The sequence below is a fragment of the Tauraco erythrolophus genome, chromosome 8 (genome assembly GCF_009769465.1).
Source record: "Tauraco erythrolophus isolate bTauEry1 chromosome 8, bTauEry1.pri, whole genome shotgun sequence".
Lineage (NCBI taxonomy): Eukaryota > Metazoa > Chordata > Aves > Musophagiformes > Musophagidae > Tauraco > Tauraco erythrolophus.
The window spans coordinates 22,182,755-22,198,285 of NC_141472.1; the positions used below are offsets into that span (position 1 = coordinate 22,182,755).

A 15,531-nucleotide genomic window follows, 5' to 3' on the forward strand; every position below is an offset into this window, starting at 1 on the left:
ATTGCAGACAATAGTGTGAGGTGCAAGGCATAAATTGAACATCATCAGAAGACATATACTATTCTCCCAGAAGGGAATGTCCACGGCCAGAGATTCTTTGTGTATTTTCTCACCTGTTCAAAATGTCTGTGTTAGCATTAAGAATTATGTCATCCATCCTCTGGCCAACGCTGAGATATTATTAGCTTTCCTTTATGCATCTCAGAAAATTTCAGTCATATTATTTTTGAGGAAAAGTTACATTAGTCACTTCCCTATGAAGCACTCACTTCTCACTAATAATTTCAAACATTCTCACTATCTATCTCATCTAAGGAAATACCACAACCTGGCCTCTGGAGATTATTTTACATTATTTTGACTCTTTCAGTACTACCTTATTGAGACTAAAATAATTAACTTCTGGCTTAATTGTTACTACTGACTGGACTCTCCTTTCTGTCCTAACAATAAAGGATAGTACCAGGCAGTGTGTCACAGCAGAGACACTGGAGGGAATCCCTGGCTTTGCTACTAGTCCTGCCCCACCACTCTGGTGGAGCCCAGGGGACCGCCTGGGCAGCGCAGAGCCAGCCCCTGGGACTCTATGCAAGCACAGTGCATCACACGCTTAACTTGTGCTGCACACAGTTTGGCCATACTGCTCAGTCTTTCTGTAACCCAGTGCAAAGGCTTCTGAAGTGGAAAAGGGGCTTTTGTTTCTGCATTAATTACAGAGTACAGTATTCGCAGGATCTTTGTGGAAATTTCCTGGTCTATTTCTCCTTCGCCAATCTACTGTTGAGAGGGTGCAGCGTGTGCTATTATACAGTTGGATAACAAGATGTGAGTGAATAGTCTGCCTGATTAATACAAAATATGTAAACTCCTATAAAACCATTTTTCCCCTTTTGTGTTCTGTCCCGCCTTGACTGCACTAGAGCTTCAACTACCGAGGCCTCAAGACAAATAAGCAGCTTGTCCTTCCCTTTGTGCTGAAGTCTGCATACAGCCTCCCTCCTTCAGCAAACATCAACACTGCTTCATAACTGGGTGACAGACCAGTGCTGAAACCTGTCACATGCCCTTCCCCATTGGCCTCTGTGTTCCAGGTCCACAGCACTACCACCAGGCTGACAGACTAGTTTTGCCTGTAATGTAGCTTTAGAGAATTCAAAATTGATCTATAACATTGCAGAATAATGTTTCGTTATGAAAAATAGCAGTCTTTGCATTGTTTGGACCACCTAGTGGATAGCTTTTTTTTTTGAGTGAATAACAGCTTATGTTATATAGCTCTACATTATAAAACACATGTATTTTATACATGTCTTCTTATTCCAAAAATATATTTGCTATTTCACTTGGTTTTCACAATAGGTCTAGCAATACTGTCTTCTTAAAAGTATACTCCACACAGTAAGACTGAATTGTGCAGTGTGTGAAAGCATCTGAATTTCTGAATGCAAGTCATGCTTTTAAAAGCACCCTGTCCCAGTTTTAGCTGGGACAGAGTTTTTTTTTTTAACAGCCAGAAGAGCTCCCTGTTTTGGTTTCACTCAGAGGCTCACTCTGAGAAGAATGTTGATAGCAAGCTGATGTTTGTGGTTGGAAGTGAAACTCCAAGGACTTTTCAGTGTGCGGAGTACAGAAACACGGCAGGATAAGGGGGGAGCATAGCTGGGACAAGGGGACACGATTCCCCTTGTCATTTGTGTGGAACTTAAGACTGAGGGCCAAACTGGCCAATTAGTATTCCATATCATGCAGCGTCATGCCCAGTATAAAAGCGAGGGTCAGCCAGGAAGAAGGGCTTTTGCGCTTTTGCTCTTTTTGCACTTTTGCTCTTTTGCGCTTGCTGCGCTGCTGCTCTGCTGTTTTTTTTTTTTTTCTTTCTCTCTCTCTCTCTTTCTCTCCCTCTCTGCCCCTCTCTATTTCGGGGCCTCGCGTTCGTCCGGGATTTGCAGTTTTCGGGACGAGACGGGCTTCGCATACGAGGGGTGGTGAGCACCTACATTGTATTAAATCATCTGTATTAAATCACTCTTATCTCAACCCACGGGTTTCACGTTTATCCTTTAATTCTCTCCCTCATTCCTGGGGGTGGGGGAGGGGGAGTGACCGGCTGTGTGTGGGGCGGTTCAACATAACCCACGACACACCCAAGGAAGTTATGATTCTTCAGTAGGTTTATTTCCTTGAGAGTTACTCACTGAAGTGTAATTTATGTGATCATCTATCTGAATATCTTCATGCTTAACTAGGAAATTCCTTACTTCTCTGTATTTGCATGCTTATTCATTTACACATACATGTTTCTTTAAACAGTTCGGATCAATGTTGCATTTATCTCTTCTTCAAATTCTATTATTCTACCACTTCACATTTTTTGAAGTCTCTCTAAATTACCGGGTAATGGCTCTGGATCACATGCTTGCTAAGGGTGTAATTCTGCCATAATTGTTTTACCTCAGACACAATGTCTTCGATTTCAAGGAGACTAGTTGCAGGGTAACATAGAATATCCAGTGAGAGTAAGGATGACAGATTTGGGCCCTGACTGCTTTCCTCAAGAGGATTTGCTGCAATGAAGATATTTCTGTTTGACAGATTTATTGTTTAACATGTAATAATTTAAGATAGTAATGCACTCATCCCCTGCAGTCCCACACTATGGATTCAAAACCCATATGGACAGAAATGCGTGAAGAGAGAATAATGGATTTCTCAACCTGCTGTGCTTACATACTATACTGGTTTTGGCATGGAAAACACATTATGCCTGTGTAGAAGACTAAAAACATTGAATTTGCATTATTTCCTGTAACAGAAGAATCTCCCTATAAATATCCCTCTTCTTAACTTTACATTGTAAATTGTTTAACTGAACTCTGTAAAGTTTAAACACATAAATTGCAGAATTAGGGCTCAAGTACTCAGAAAAATATTTGTAGACTTACAAGATGAAAGGTGTCCCATTAAATATATAAATAGAAATGTTAATGCATGGTGCAAAATTATACACAACTGATTTTCAGTAATAACCTGGAAATTAATGTATTATAATTTATATTTTGGCTCTAGTTACAGATATCACATCATCAACCTACTTCATCTTAAACTGTGGAAGTTACTATATAATCCAGTATTAAAGTCTGTATTCACAGATTCGCAAGGACACAATGACTACAATAACAGAGAAAAGTATTCTGATATGTAAAGATTTCCTGGAATACTCAAAGATAAACAAGTTAAAACTCAACAAATGTCATAATATTTTACTTCAAGTTACTGACCATGCCAAAAATAACGTATCAGCAAATAAAATAAAAACCCACATTGCATAGATTGTAGAACTATTGCAGACTTTTTTGTGGTGCTGACTGAATCTTTGTGCATGTAAACAATTCAGGTTGTCTTTCATTCTGCCAAACATGAGATATTTTATTACTGTTTTCCACTTTTGTGGCTGGAAGGCAAAGGAAAGCAGAAGCTCTTGAAAGTCAATTTGATTTCTTTAAAAGGGTATTTTGAGATTATTAACCACATTTTTAGTAGAAACTGTATTTTAAAAATCTTTATACTTCTGCCCTGTAATTCAGGTACTTAAGCGTTTGTTTTTGGTTTTTTTTTTTAATATTTCCAGGTTGAAAATGTGTAGAAGGATAAAGTTCCTCTATGTTTCCTGCCTTCCAAGGGATTGTTAAAAGACCTCATCAATATATAAAGCAAGTTCATGCTGACAACATGTAGCTTATAAATAGTAAACGAAAGCTCTGTTGCTTTACTTTATTTCTTACCTCCTTTTTTATGGGATCTCAAGAGACTTGACAACTGATGGTCTGCAACTGACTGTGATTGGCTACTTGATTGTGAATCATTCATTTCGAACAAACGTTTTAGAATAAATGGAGACGCAGAAAATCTCATTCAAATCCTTCTGGAATAAGAATGCTGGTTTAGGTACATAGGAAATGTATTGATTCCACTCTGCCATGATAACTTACAGTTGCGATCTCACAGACAGCAACTTATTTTCTACGACTCTGTGAATCGTCTAATGCTAGATTTAAGTTATACAAGGGTCTTGTGGCTTTCAGCAGCATCAACTTAGCACCCATGTCACAAATATTTGTTTACTTTTTCCATTTAACTTATTTATCCCCTTTCCTCATGCAGTTAAATCATAGCATGCACTGTATGCTGATTTCCTCTCATAGTTAATTTGTATCTTTAGAAAAAAGCTATAGGAAGGTATTAATCTGCTTAACATTTCTAAGTACATCATCCAAGGGATTTTGTTTTTTTAATCTTACATATGCTCAGCAGAGTTACTGGCAAAAACTGTACATTTTCTCCATTTCATCCTTTCAACATCAAATGGTAAGCAGCAAAAATTGGATCAGACTTCAAAGACTATGCTGTGCTCCAAGTCACAGAGCGACTCCTCCATTTCACATATTGAATTCGAGCAGGATATCAAAGTGCTACCAAAGAACCTCAGGTCCTTACTAAAAAAGAGTCTCTAACATCTGTAGAAAGTGAAGTGCACAGACAAATCACCTCAGGGAGCAGCTAGCATTTATTCTCAGCAGCAAATTTCCAGCCTTTTGATTCTCTTATTCACTGTACCTCCCTGTCTTTCTACAGCACTAAAGTTCTTAGCAAGCAGGCTTTTGTCTCAAAGACTTCAAAACATCACTAACGGTTTCATGTTCAGATGGCTACGCCAAGCAGCCATGAACACATTGCAGAACTGTGGACTCAGGAATTTGAAGTTATAATGCGATGTTATTTTAGAATATAAACTTAGTAGTACCTCTTTTGTTTGTTTGTCAAGAAAATCAGGCACCACAGGAGAAGACCGGTTACTGGTTTGCTGCCTAAAACCAAAGAAAAATTAAAAAAAAAAGTTTAAATATTGTAATTTCTTCATTCTTATAAAAGGTTTACTGGCATACACATTTTTTGTTGATCTTCCCTTCCCCCCCCCCCCCCCCCCCCCCAATTTCTAAATATGCACATATGATCAATTCAGAGAAAACAGACCAGTCCCATCTCCTCTTATAAGAAAGTGCATGTTATTAAACACAGTAACAGGTTCTGCAATTAATTTGTCATTAAAAATTTGTGGATACATGCATATGTGTAAAATGAGTTTATGAGAATTCTATGAAATTGAAGTCATGTATTAAAATTAATTTTACAAGATTTACATGAAACTTTTTTTCCCAGGGCTGTGAAAAGGTGTTTTCACAGAATTCAAACATAGACACTCAAAATTTGGCAGATAAGGAAGAAGTGAAACACATGGCTTTGTGTTCTCCTAAAGCCATTTGGGTTAAGCACAAAGCAAGGAGTAAGAGTTCTTAGATTCTTTGTCTGTATCTGTTACTCTTTTATCATCACATTATGTCATCATACAAATATGAAAGGCCAACTCCTGCTCTCATTAATGCTAATTAAAGTGTCATAAAAGCCTTCTGCAGGCCCTGATCCTTTTTGGCAGGCCTTTGAAGTCAATGGATCTCTTCAATATAAAGTCCATCTAGAGAGAACTCACTTCAGAATCTTTAGTTACGCAAAAACAAAAGAAGATGCGACCAATTTCATTTGATGGATAAAAACCTGAGGTTCATAGAGATTATTTGAGATGCTCATGGTCCTAAAACTAGGATTAAAAGCAAGATTTTCTGATTGTCAAAACACGTCTCAGGCATTGCATTGTTACTCTCCAACCCTCTCACAACTTTTCTGAAAATATAATTAGTGGCAGTCATATTTCTGCTTATAGAGAAAATATGTGAAATTTAAGTTTCTGTCATAGATTTTGGTTTAGACATGTATATCACAGCTTTTTTCATAGATGGGGAAACGCTTTTCAAGATACTAAGTAGCTCTTTCAGTTTTACACAGTTATTACAACAGAATACATTTCAATCCTTTCAGTCACAGTGGGAAGGGGGAATATAAAGAACAAAAATTGCTTTATTGATTAAAGAATACAATGCATGTTATCTCAAATTTCATTTATTGTCAATACTTATGTTTCAATCAGCTACATTAGTTATAAATTTCTCATATAACAATAGAACAATATGTTGGACTTCAAAAAAATATGTCTGGCCATATGCGCATTTTACATTTCAAAATGCACCTTTAAAATGTACTTTTTAAAAATACTTCAAATTAAAATAACACTACTGAAGGACTTGAAACATTTTAGACTAATATGTATTGAATTTGATAGCTATATCAAATATCTATCATAGTATATGATGATATATATATACTTATATATGTATATATCATACCTCTCATAGTATATCATCGTGCATATGTATCAGACAATACATTTATTCTGTGGTATTCACAGAGGCCAGTGAAGTATTTTAAGCCTTATTTGCAATAGGATTTAGGCTCTTTGGTTAATTTAGTTTGCCTGAATATGTTACCCCAGCTCAAGGGCATTGACTTGAATTGTTTCGAACTAATCTCAACAATGATGGCATCACAGCTGTCAATAAGCTATCTCTGTGTGAGAACAAAATGAAGCATTCGTGAACATGGTAAGCATTCAACTTTTCTGTAATGTTGCAATTTTGTGAATGAAGTTTGGATTTGCTTGTCAAGCTTGGGGAATTTAAATTCCCCTTTATTCTTTGACACTAAGAAAGAGAAGGAAAACATTCTGCCCAACTGTAGTCTGAAATTAAATTGGTGTTTTCCTTGGAGGAAATGGAGGGACCCATTTTAAAAATGCATTCTCATTTTGTACCGGCACATTTTTTGTACAGGAACATATAAAATATGTCTAGGACTGTATTTGACATTGCGTTTGTGCATGTACCATATTATCTGTAAAGTTACAGTGTACTACTTCTTTTGTATATATATTATTTAGATAACCATTTATTTAGTGGGATTAGTTAGATAACTTGTCACTTTTCCCCAAAATTACTCAAGCATTTGTTGATATGATTCACTCCCCTACCCTCCCAATATTGTAGAAAATAAACCCAATATGAGCTAAAAATAATGAATAATCCTCAAAACTGAGGTGGATGTCAAAATCAAAATCTGCTGTTGGATTAGTATGTTGTAAATGGCCTACAATGCCAAGATAGACTGAATCATCATCAACATTTAAATATTCAGATTTTAGGGTGGTTTGGATCTGGATCTAAATCTGCAGCTTGAACTAATCTCTACTGTCTATAAAAAGAATCTAGAATTTAGTATGGTTTTGCCAGCACTTTAATTTTGCCAGGGCTAGAACATTGTCTAAATGTTTAAAGCATGAAGGTAAAGTTCAGCAACTTGCCTTCCGAAGAGCTTAAGCTAACAAAAATCAGTCTCTGGAATTCTGAAGCCCTTAGGCCTCAGACTCTCTGTCAGGATCCCAGTGATGCTGTGTTTCCGACTACAAAAATCCTAAATTGGGTTGTATTTGGCACAAGATACCCCATCCTTCCACAAAACGTACTATTGTTTATATGAGTATACACTTCATGATTACTAGCTTTTACTCATGAACTTTTAATTGAATTTTTCTCCCTCTGTCCTATTGAGAAAGGAAGGTGACAGCGTAGCTTGGTGGGCAGGTGGCAGGCAGCCAAGGTCAACCCACCACAACGTCAAACTGGCAGGGAACGCTTCTGAAAACATGGCATCAACTGTAGAAAATGAGCACCTTGAAATCAGTTCCTGAGCTATTCTGAAAATCTGGCTGATATGCAATATCAAAAATGCAATAGCAACAGCGGGGCAGCTCCGCAGTTAGTTCAGATGAGCCAGTCAGCGAGGATAGCTAACATTTTCAAATGTGGTGTCTGAGACTAATTTTGAGGTGCAGGGTATTTTCAGGTATATTTGAAAAAACTGCTTGTCTTATGGTTTCAAAAAAGTTTTATTTTCCACATTTGCAGGGAAGTAGTGTTTGGGTCAGAGAGAGGAGATCCAGTGCGCACACTTACTTGGGAAGGACACAAGGGATCCAGGTTCACGTGCCTGGTTTCAGTCAGGCAATACAACACTTTGCTGCTGGAGGTTCAGCTACTGAGCTACAGTATGCCTCATTCTTCACATATGGGCTGTCTACAAATCACTCAATTAGCAAGAAATGTTGACAAAAAGAGAAACCTTGATTCTTAGGGTCTGTCTACACATCTGTATGGTGTAGAGCCACACTATCCTTAGCACTGAAAGCAGTCAAACCATAGCAGCATAAAACTAGTACTGCAGACTAATTTATGCTGGAGAAAAACAGCTAGTTATAGAGTTATTCTGGCTATTATGAAAGTAAGCAATGGAATTTTGACTTTTGTCATTTAAATGCTTTTGAAAATGTTAGAAACACTCCTAGATATTCCATCTGAAGGAATACAGCTGATTTTGCATAAATAACGTATTCCTGAACAGAACAAATTTAATCCTTCCAGCATGGGTAGATGAAAAATTCCAAAGGGATGGGGAGGAGGAAAAAAGAAGATGACACTGAAAAATTCTGTCCCAAATTTCCATTTACACCTTTATAAATCATGAGTAACTACTTGAACTTAAGAACTGTAAAGTAATTAGAAGCTCACATAACAGCAGAATTGGGCCCAATGGGTTCCACTACATGCCACAGGAATTGCCTCCTATTTACATCATAAGCAATAACCTGAACGTTCACTATGATTACAAATAGGAAAGTGAAGCAATTAAAGGAAAGCAGCATGTCTTTATACCAGCTTTTACTGTGGAAAGAAATGAAAAATCATATTCAAAAGATGACTTATATAAGAAATCATAGTGTGGTCTAGACAGAAACTGAAACTATCCAAGAAGGAAATTATGGAGAAATGTCAAAAAGGCATAAGTAGTAAATCACCAGGATCTGATGGCACTCATCTGAAGGTTCTGAAAACAATTATGTTTAAAATGTGGAGATGCGACCCTTTCACATAGCTATTCATGAAGAACAGAAGCACACTAACATACTGATTTTTTTTTTCAAAAGAATCCAAGAAAGGTTTTGTTATTGACTGACTGAGTGAAACTCACTTTAGTGAGAGGTAAGCTGCAGATCAAGTCAAAGAAAGCATACCAAAAGATAGAAAAGGTTTTATATCGAACAGTTTAATTCACTTTAAGCCAGTTTCTGAACTGATCTGTGCTCATATGACTGAAATCATGTTTATTCTCTGCACTCAGTGATACATGGGATATTATGTTTATGTGCTAACCCACCAATGTCCATGTAGGTGAACCCACATTGCGTGCGATTTGAATGGGCCTCCAGCTGTTGCAGAACATTCAGAAATGGACATTGTTCATTTTTCAGGCACAGCAGCAATGCTGTTGCAAGTAAAGCTGACCCAAGCAGAATTCATTAGAATCATTTTTATATTTACTCCCTACACCAATGCAACAATGGCTGCTGGCACTAAGATGCTATAAAAATGTCTGACTTGCAACACCAAACTCACTGGCACAGAGATGTTACATTTCAAGAAGTCACTCTGTATTTATAAATCATGAAAAGAACCTTGGCAAATCATGTAAGCCATTCCCATTTTCAGAGAAAAATCAGCTACACCTACCCTTTTTTTTTTTTTTTTGTCATAAGTTTGTCTAAGCTGATTTTTAAAACCTACAGTGATGGAGATGTCAAAACTTCCCAAGGTAGCCTACACAGGGCTTAACTCAGCTTATCATCAGTGAGCTTTTATTGATGCATAACCTAACTCTCCTGTGGTGCAATGCAAGCCCATTATTTCTTGCCTGATTCTCAATGAAGAACAGTTTGTTCCTTTCCTCTTCACATTAGCCTTTCATGATTGGAGAAATGATACCACATGTACCCTCAGTCTTCCATCTCCCTTAGAGATTTCCCCGTATTATGGTTTATAGAGATGCGATCATTTTTGTTGCTGAGGCACTTACTCATTTTCTTCAAGTGCAGTGGCTAATACACTACACTAACTGAGGTCTTGACAGTGATGAGAAAATGTGACGATGCACATGTGAGGTAGAATGTATCCTCGTTGCTACTTTGGAGCAGGGTGTCATTACTGGCTGACATTCATTTGGTGGTTCATTACAGTCCATGTACCTCTGTTTCTAATTCTAATCCTGTCCTCATAAACCTGTATAACCATCACTCACTTAGTACTGATACAAATTTAGTAATCAGATTCTGCTTCATCACTCAAGCCATGAATGACTAGAAATAGATCCATTTCTGGAACTTGACTTTCAGATGCCTACTTCCTGTAGAACAGAGAAATGCTGATAATTATTCTTTGTCTATAAGTTTCAAACACCTAAGTTGGCATGCCTGTGTAGTTTTGTTCAGGCTTTATTACCCAATCTTGATTCCTCAAGTCTCATGTGAATGTCAAGAGTTTTGCTAAATGAATGGTTTCTGAGAACCTGTGGTGACCAAAGCATGAACATGATACCAACTACCTAAAAAGAGAAAGATGTACAGAGAAAAATCACAATGAATTTGACTCAAGAGTGTAAACTGCTGTTGATGTCAGGTGTCTTGTAACACGGGTTCTTAACACACAGAGCTCTATAAGGAAACAAAGGAGCAAGGGATACTCACGGACACACAGTTACAGATACAGATATAACCGAAGAGTAACCAAGTAACTGTGGAAACAACCCGTTCTGCTGTACTACGTGGTATAAGACCACTGATCATGTACATATAGCAAACTTATATTGTGATATTTAGCAGTCAGTGAGCTATGGTTCAGTGAACTAGAGGAAAAAAAGAACAATACAGGAAGCATTTTCCAGGGTAAGTATCACATCAGTATTATTTAACACAATTTTCATTTGGGAGGGAAATGGATAAGAAGATGGTGGAACATGCAGATTACAGATGCTTTGATGAGATTCTAAAGGGATTTAAAGATATTTGAGGATGACAGCTCTGTCTGAACAAGAACATGAACAACGTAGCATAGATTAAGGTCCTTAGTCACTGAACTGTAGATTATCCTGCTAGGAACCAGAATGTTCATCAAAAATATATTCACCAGAGATACGTCAATCTAACAAGTTAAAAATCACAGGACATTTTAGAAAATCAATTCTCCCTTCTCCACAGATAATTCCTAATTAGCTCAAGAGATCCCTAATACTAGCTTGAAATTGTAGCTATGCTATTGCAAAATGCAGCACCTCTGATTTCATGTGATGACCAGTTGTAAAACGGAGGCAGACAGGAGGCAAGGCTGGTGTCCGCACTGGCCTCGTCGGAGGGGAGACCCTCTCACACCCCTCCCTTCTCTGCTGCCTACGCGGCTCCCTGCAGGAGGGTAAGTCTGCTGTTCAGCGGGGTTGTAAAAAGGGCTGTGAAAGGTTTTCACTCTCCTCATTTGAATTTAGTCTTGAACATATCTGGCTCTTTTAAATAACTGCTCTTTTTAAGTTTTGAATGAGCTACTTTGGGAAAGGGTTTGACTGCGGTTCAGTTTCTTCACGCCGCACAGGTTGCTCTCAGTGATGATGATGTCAAGAGAAGGCTTGGCAAGTGTTGCATACACAGACCGGCTTTTGGAGGGGAATTTAGACTTAGTGTCAGTCTCCCAGGTGTAAAATTAATCCCATGACCCTTTTCGGCAGAAGGGCTCACAGGCAACTCCACAGTTCCATAGAACTGAATGGAAAAACATTTTTTCAATGCGCCAAAGCCACTTCCCTGCTAATGTTTACATCATTTTCCTATACCTATTTCTATTCCTATCAGAGATACTTGCCAATTCTCAACGTGTCTTTAGTTACTTGTGACATCAGGTTCATACAGGCAAGATTTTTGCATTTGAATACAGCTAATACAGGTTTTCAAGTCCAGATTATAAATGAAGGAAACATTTAACATGCAATGTTACATGAACTAATCTGTGCATTTCATTAGCAGCCTATGTCATTTATTAGCCTGAGTTTGCTTATATCCTGCATTCACTGACTAAATACTGTGAACTAGGTGTAGAGATTCAATTTCCTTGAAGGAATTCAATTTTTTTGAAGTGCCCGTTTCTTCTGAACACTTTAAAATTCATTACTTAGTAAAACTGAGTGCTTTACATATAATATTGTAACTTCTATTTTTTAACAGATCTTTGAGAAAGTAGTAGGCTGTCATACATTTAAATGCATAGTTATATTCCTGTGCATACAACAGAACAGAACTGTATATGATTTTGCTTTCTGATCTTGAGTACCTTAAACCTTATTTTTCATTTTCCAAACCTACCAGTCAGAAAAGAAATGAAACAAAAATAAAAGAAATGAAAAGAAATTAAAGGAAATGAAAAGAATGTTTTATTAATAGCCTGATCTAGTTGAGAGGTGTCCCTGCCCATGACAGGGAGGTTGGATTAGATGATCTCTAAGGTCCCTTCCAGCCTATGCCATTCTATGATTCTGTGATTCTTCTTTACTTTAGTTCCACAGTATGTGAAGCCACAGTGAGGCTGTCTTCTCTAGGGACAGATTACCAGCTACTGTGTTAAACATCTGCACTATTATTCAGCAGCCTTCCTGTTTCCTACAAGTTTCCTGTATGACTGAACAGCCATATGCTTAAAACACAACAGCCCAGTAACAGCTACATGTAAAAGTGAGGCTTGATTTATGAGAAATAAGTTACCAGATTTAGTACTAAAATTCTGAACATCACCTGCAAAATGCTGATCATTTTCAAGTCTCACTGAAATCATTGGAACCTGAAGCCATTCCTGAGGAATTTATAGGATTAGGCAAAAAATCTGCAATATTTGTTGGGGTTAAACTTGAGAACTGCCAGCAGTAATGGCAGTTTATCAACTCCAGGAAAAAGAAGATATGAATTTATTTATCTGTCTGATTGTGCATTGTGATCAGGACCGGGTGCAAGACCTGAATGGTCAATGTATTATACCTGAGCACCTTCAGGCCAGAGATCTAAAGGAATTTAGACAGTGGTTTCAATGTAAGTTTGGCGGCTGAATACCTTTAAAGGTCTGTATATTTGTGCTTCATAGAGCCTAAATTCACCTCAACAGTTACTGAACCATAAAATCTTCATGAGCCTCAAAGCAAGCTGTACCTAATCCAGAAAAATCATTTGTTTGGAAAGCAACAAGGAATTCCAGAAACAGTCTAATGCAAAAAGGGAAGAAAACTGTTCCTAGCTAACTACACTTAAAACAGATGATGGAAAAAGTTTAAAGAGCTTGTGTGCCTCCAGACAACTCCAGGTGAAAGCTCTAGATCACTAAAAACAACAAAAACCCCACCTATTTACATTGTAAATAATTATAATTTGGGGTCTCAAAGAAAACTGATAATAGATATCTTATTAGCTCTTGCTTTTTCCCATCAGTGCAGACCGGAGAACAAACGACCATGTGATCATCAATAGTTCCAAAGAGATCACAAGATACACGCTCCTTAAGTAGTTAAGAGACAGGAGCTGCATGCACATGAAGGGAACCATAAATTAGAAACTCATTGCCACAGTGAGGAGTGAAGCAACCCAAAGATGGAGCTATGATGGTAAACTGCAGTGGGCTCATTCTTTCCCCTGAAAAACATTGCCAAAACTATTTATTTATTCATTCATTCATTCATTTAGTCCTTATCCAATCACAGAACCACAGAATGTTAGGGATTGGAAGGGACCTGAAAGGATCATCAAGTCCAATCCCCCTGCTGGAGCAGGACCACCTAGATCAGATCACACAAAAACGCCTCCAGGCGGGTTTTGAACATTTCCAGAGAAGGAGACTCCACAACCTCTCTGGGCAGCCTGTTCCAGTGTTCTGTTACCCTTACTGGGAAGAAGTTCTTCCTCATGTTTAAGCGGATCCTCCTATATTCCAGCTTATATCCATTTCCCCTTGTCCTATCATTGGATGCCAGTGAGAAGAGCCTGGCTCCATCCTCATGACAGTCACCCTTTACATATATATAAACGTTAATGAGGTCCCCCCTCAGTCTCCTCTTCTCCAAGCTAAAGAGACCCAGCTCCCTCAGTCTTTCCTCATAAGGGAGATGCTCCACTCCCTTAATCATCTTTGTGGCCCTGCACTGGACTCTCAAGCAGTTCCTTGTCCTTCTTGAACTGAGGGGCCCAGAACTGGACACAATATTCCAGACGCGGCCTCACCAGGGCAGAGTAGAGGGGGAGGAGAACCTCTCTTGACCTACTAACCACACCCCTTCTAATACACCCCAGGATGCCATTGGCCTTCTTGGCCACAAGGCCACATTGCTGGCTCATGGTCATCCTGCTGTCCATCAGGACCCCCAGGTCCCTTTCCCCTGTGCTGCTCCCGAACAGTTCAGTCCCCAACTTGTACTGGTACATGGGGTTGTTCTTACCCAGATGCAAGACTCTACACTTGCCCTTGTTGTATTTCATTAAATTTCTCCCCGCCCAACTCTCCAGCCTGTCCAGGTCTCTCTGAATGGCAGCACAGCCTTCCCAGTTTAGTGTCATCAGCAAACTTGCTGACCATGCACTCTATTCCCTCATCCAAGTCATTGATAAATATGTTGAACAATACAGGTCCCAGTACCGACCCTTGAGGGACTCCACTGGATACAGGCCTCCAACTGGACTCTGTCCCATTGACTGTGGGAACTACGGCTGGTCCGCGGATCCCAGGACAGAAGATGAAGAAACTGGCCTTGGAGAAATTGCTGTGTACCCCTGCAGATCTGAAAACTCCCTGAACAGAGTGGAAAACAACTTGCAGGTGCCTGGGAGAGCCAGGGAGCCGTAAGATAAAGAGGAACTGTATGATAAGAGACTGGACTGTGTTTTTGCACTAATTGTGTGATGTAATGAATTTGGCTTAAGTTATGTAGAGTGCGTGATCACCAATCATGTATTAGGCTAAGGCGCGTGAACAGCTGTAGTGAACCAACCACCTAATTGCTTATGTCGCGTGCACTGCTAGAATTAGTATAAAGGCGTGCTGGAACTTGCAAGGGGGGATTAATTAATTATATAATAAATCAATACTGCTTGAACCTGTGTATGTCGTGTCCGTCTCAACAGCGACATACAGCAACAATTGACCACTACTCTCTGGCTTCTATCCTTCAGCCAGTTCACAATCCACCTCACTACCTGATCATCCAGACCACACGTACTCAGTTTAGCTGTGAGGATGCCATGGAAGACTGTGTCAAATGCTTTACTGAAGTCAAGATAGATCACATCCACTGCTCTACAATCATCCGCCCACTGGGTGATGTCCTCATAAAAGGCTATCAGGTTTGTCAAGCACAACTTCCCCTTAGTGAAGCCATGTTGACTGCCCCTAATGACCCTCTTATCCTTGATATGCCTAGAGACAGCACCAAGGATAAGTTGTTCCGTTATCTTTCCAGGGATGGAGGTGAGGCTGACCGGTCTATAGTTACCTGAGTCTTCCTTCTTGCCCTTTGTGAAGACCGGAGTGACATTTGCTTTCCTCCAGTCCTCAGGCACCTCTCCCGTTCCCCACGATTTAGCAAAGATGATGGCGAGTGGCCTGGCAATGACATCCGCCAGCTCCC

General features: G+C 39.0%; 1 protein-coding gene across 1 annotated transcript in view; it reads right to left on the reverse strand.

The window, feature by feature from the left end:
• The window catches only part of MYO3B (myosin IIIB), a 197,707-nt gene that overhangs the window by 42,216 nt on the left and 139,960 nt on the right, over positions 1-15,531 (reverse strand). Inside the window, 2 exon segments of the mRNA XM_086615897.1 lie at positions 3,780-3,933; positions 4,799-4,862. Coding sequence (XP_086472023.1) covers positions 3,780-3,933; positions 4,799-4,862 — 218 coding nt within the window.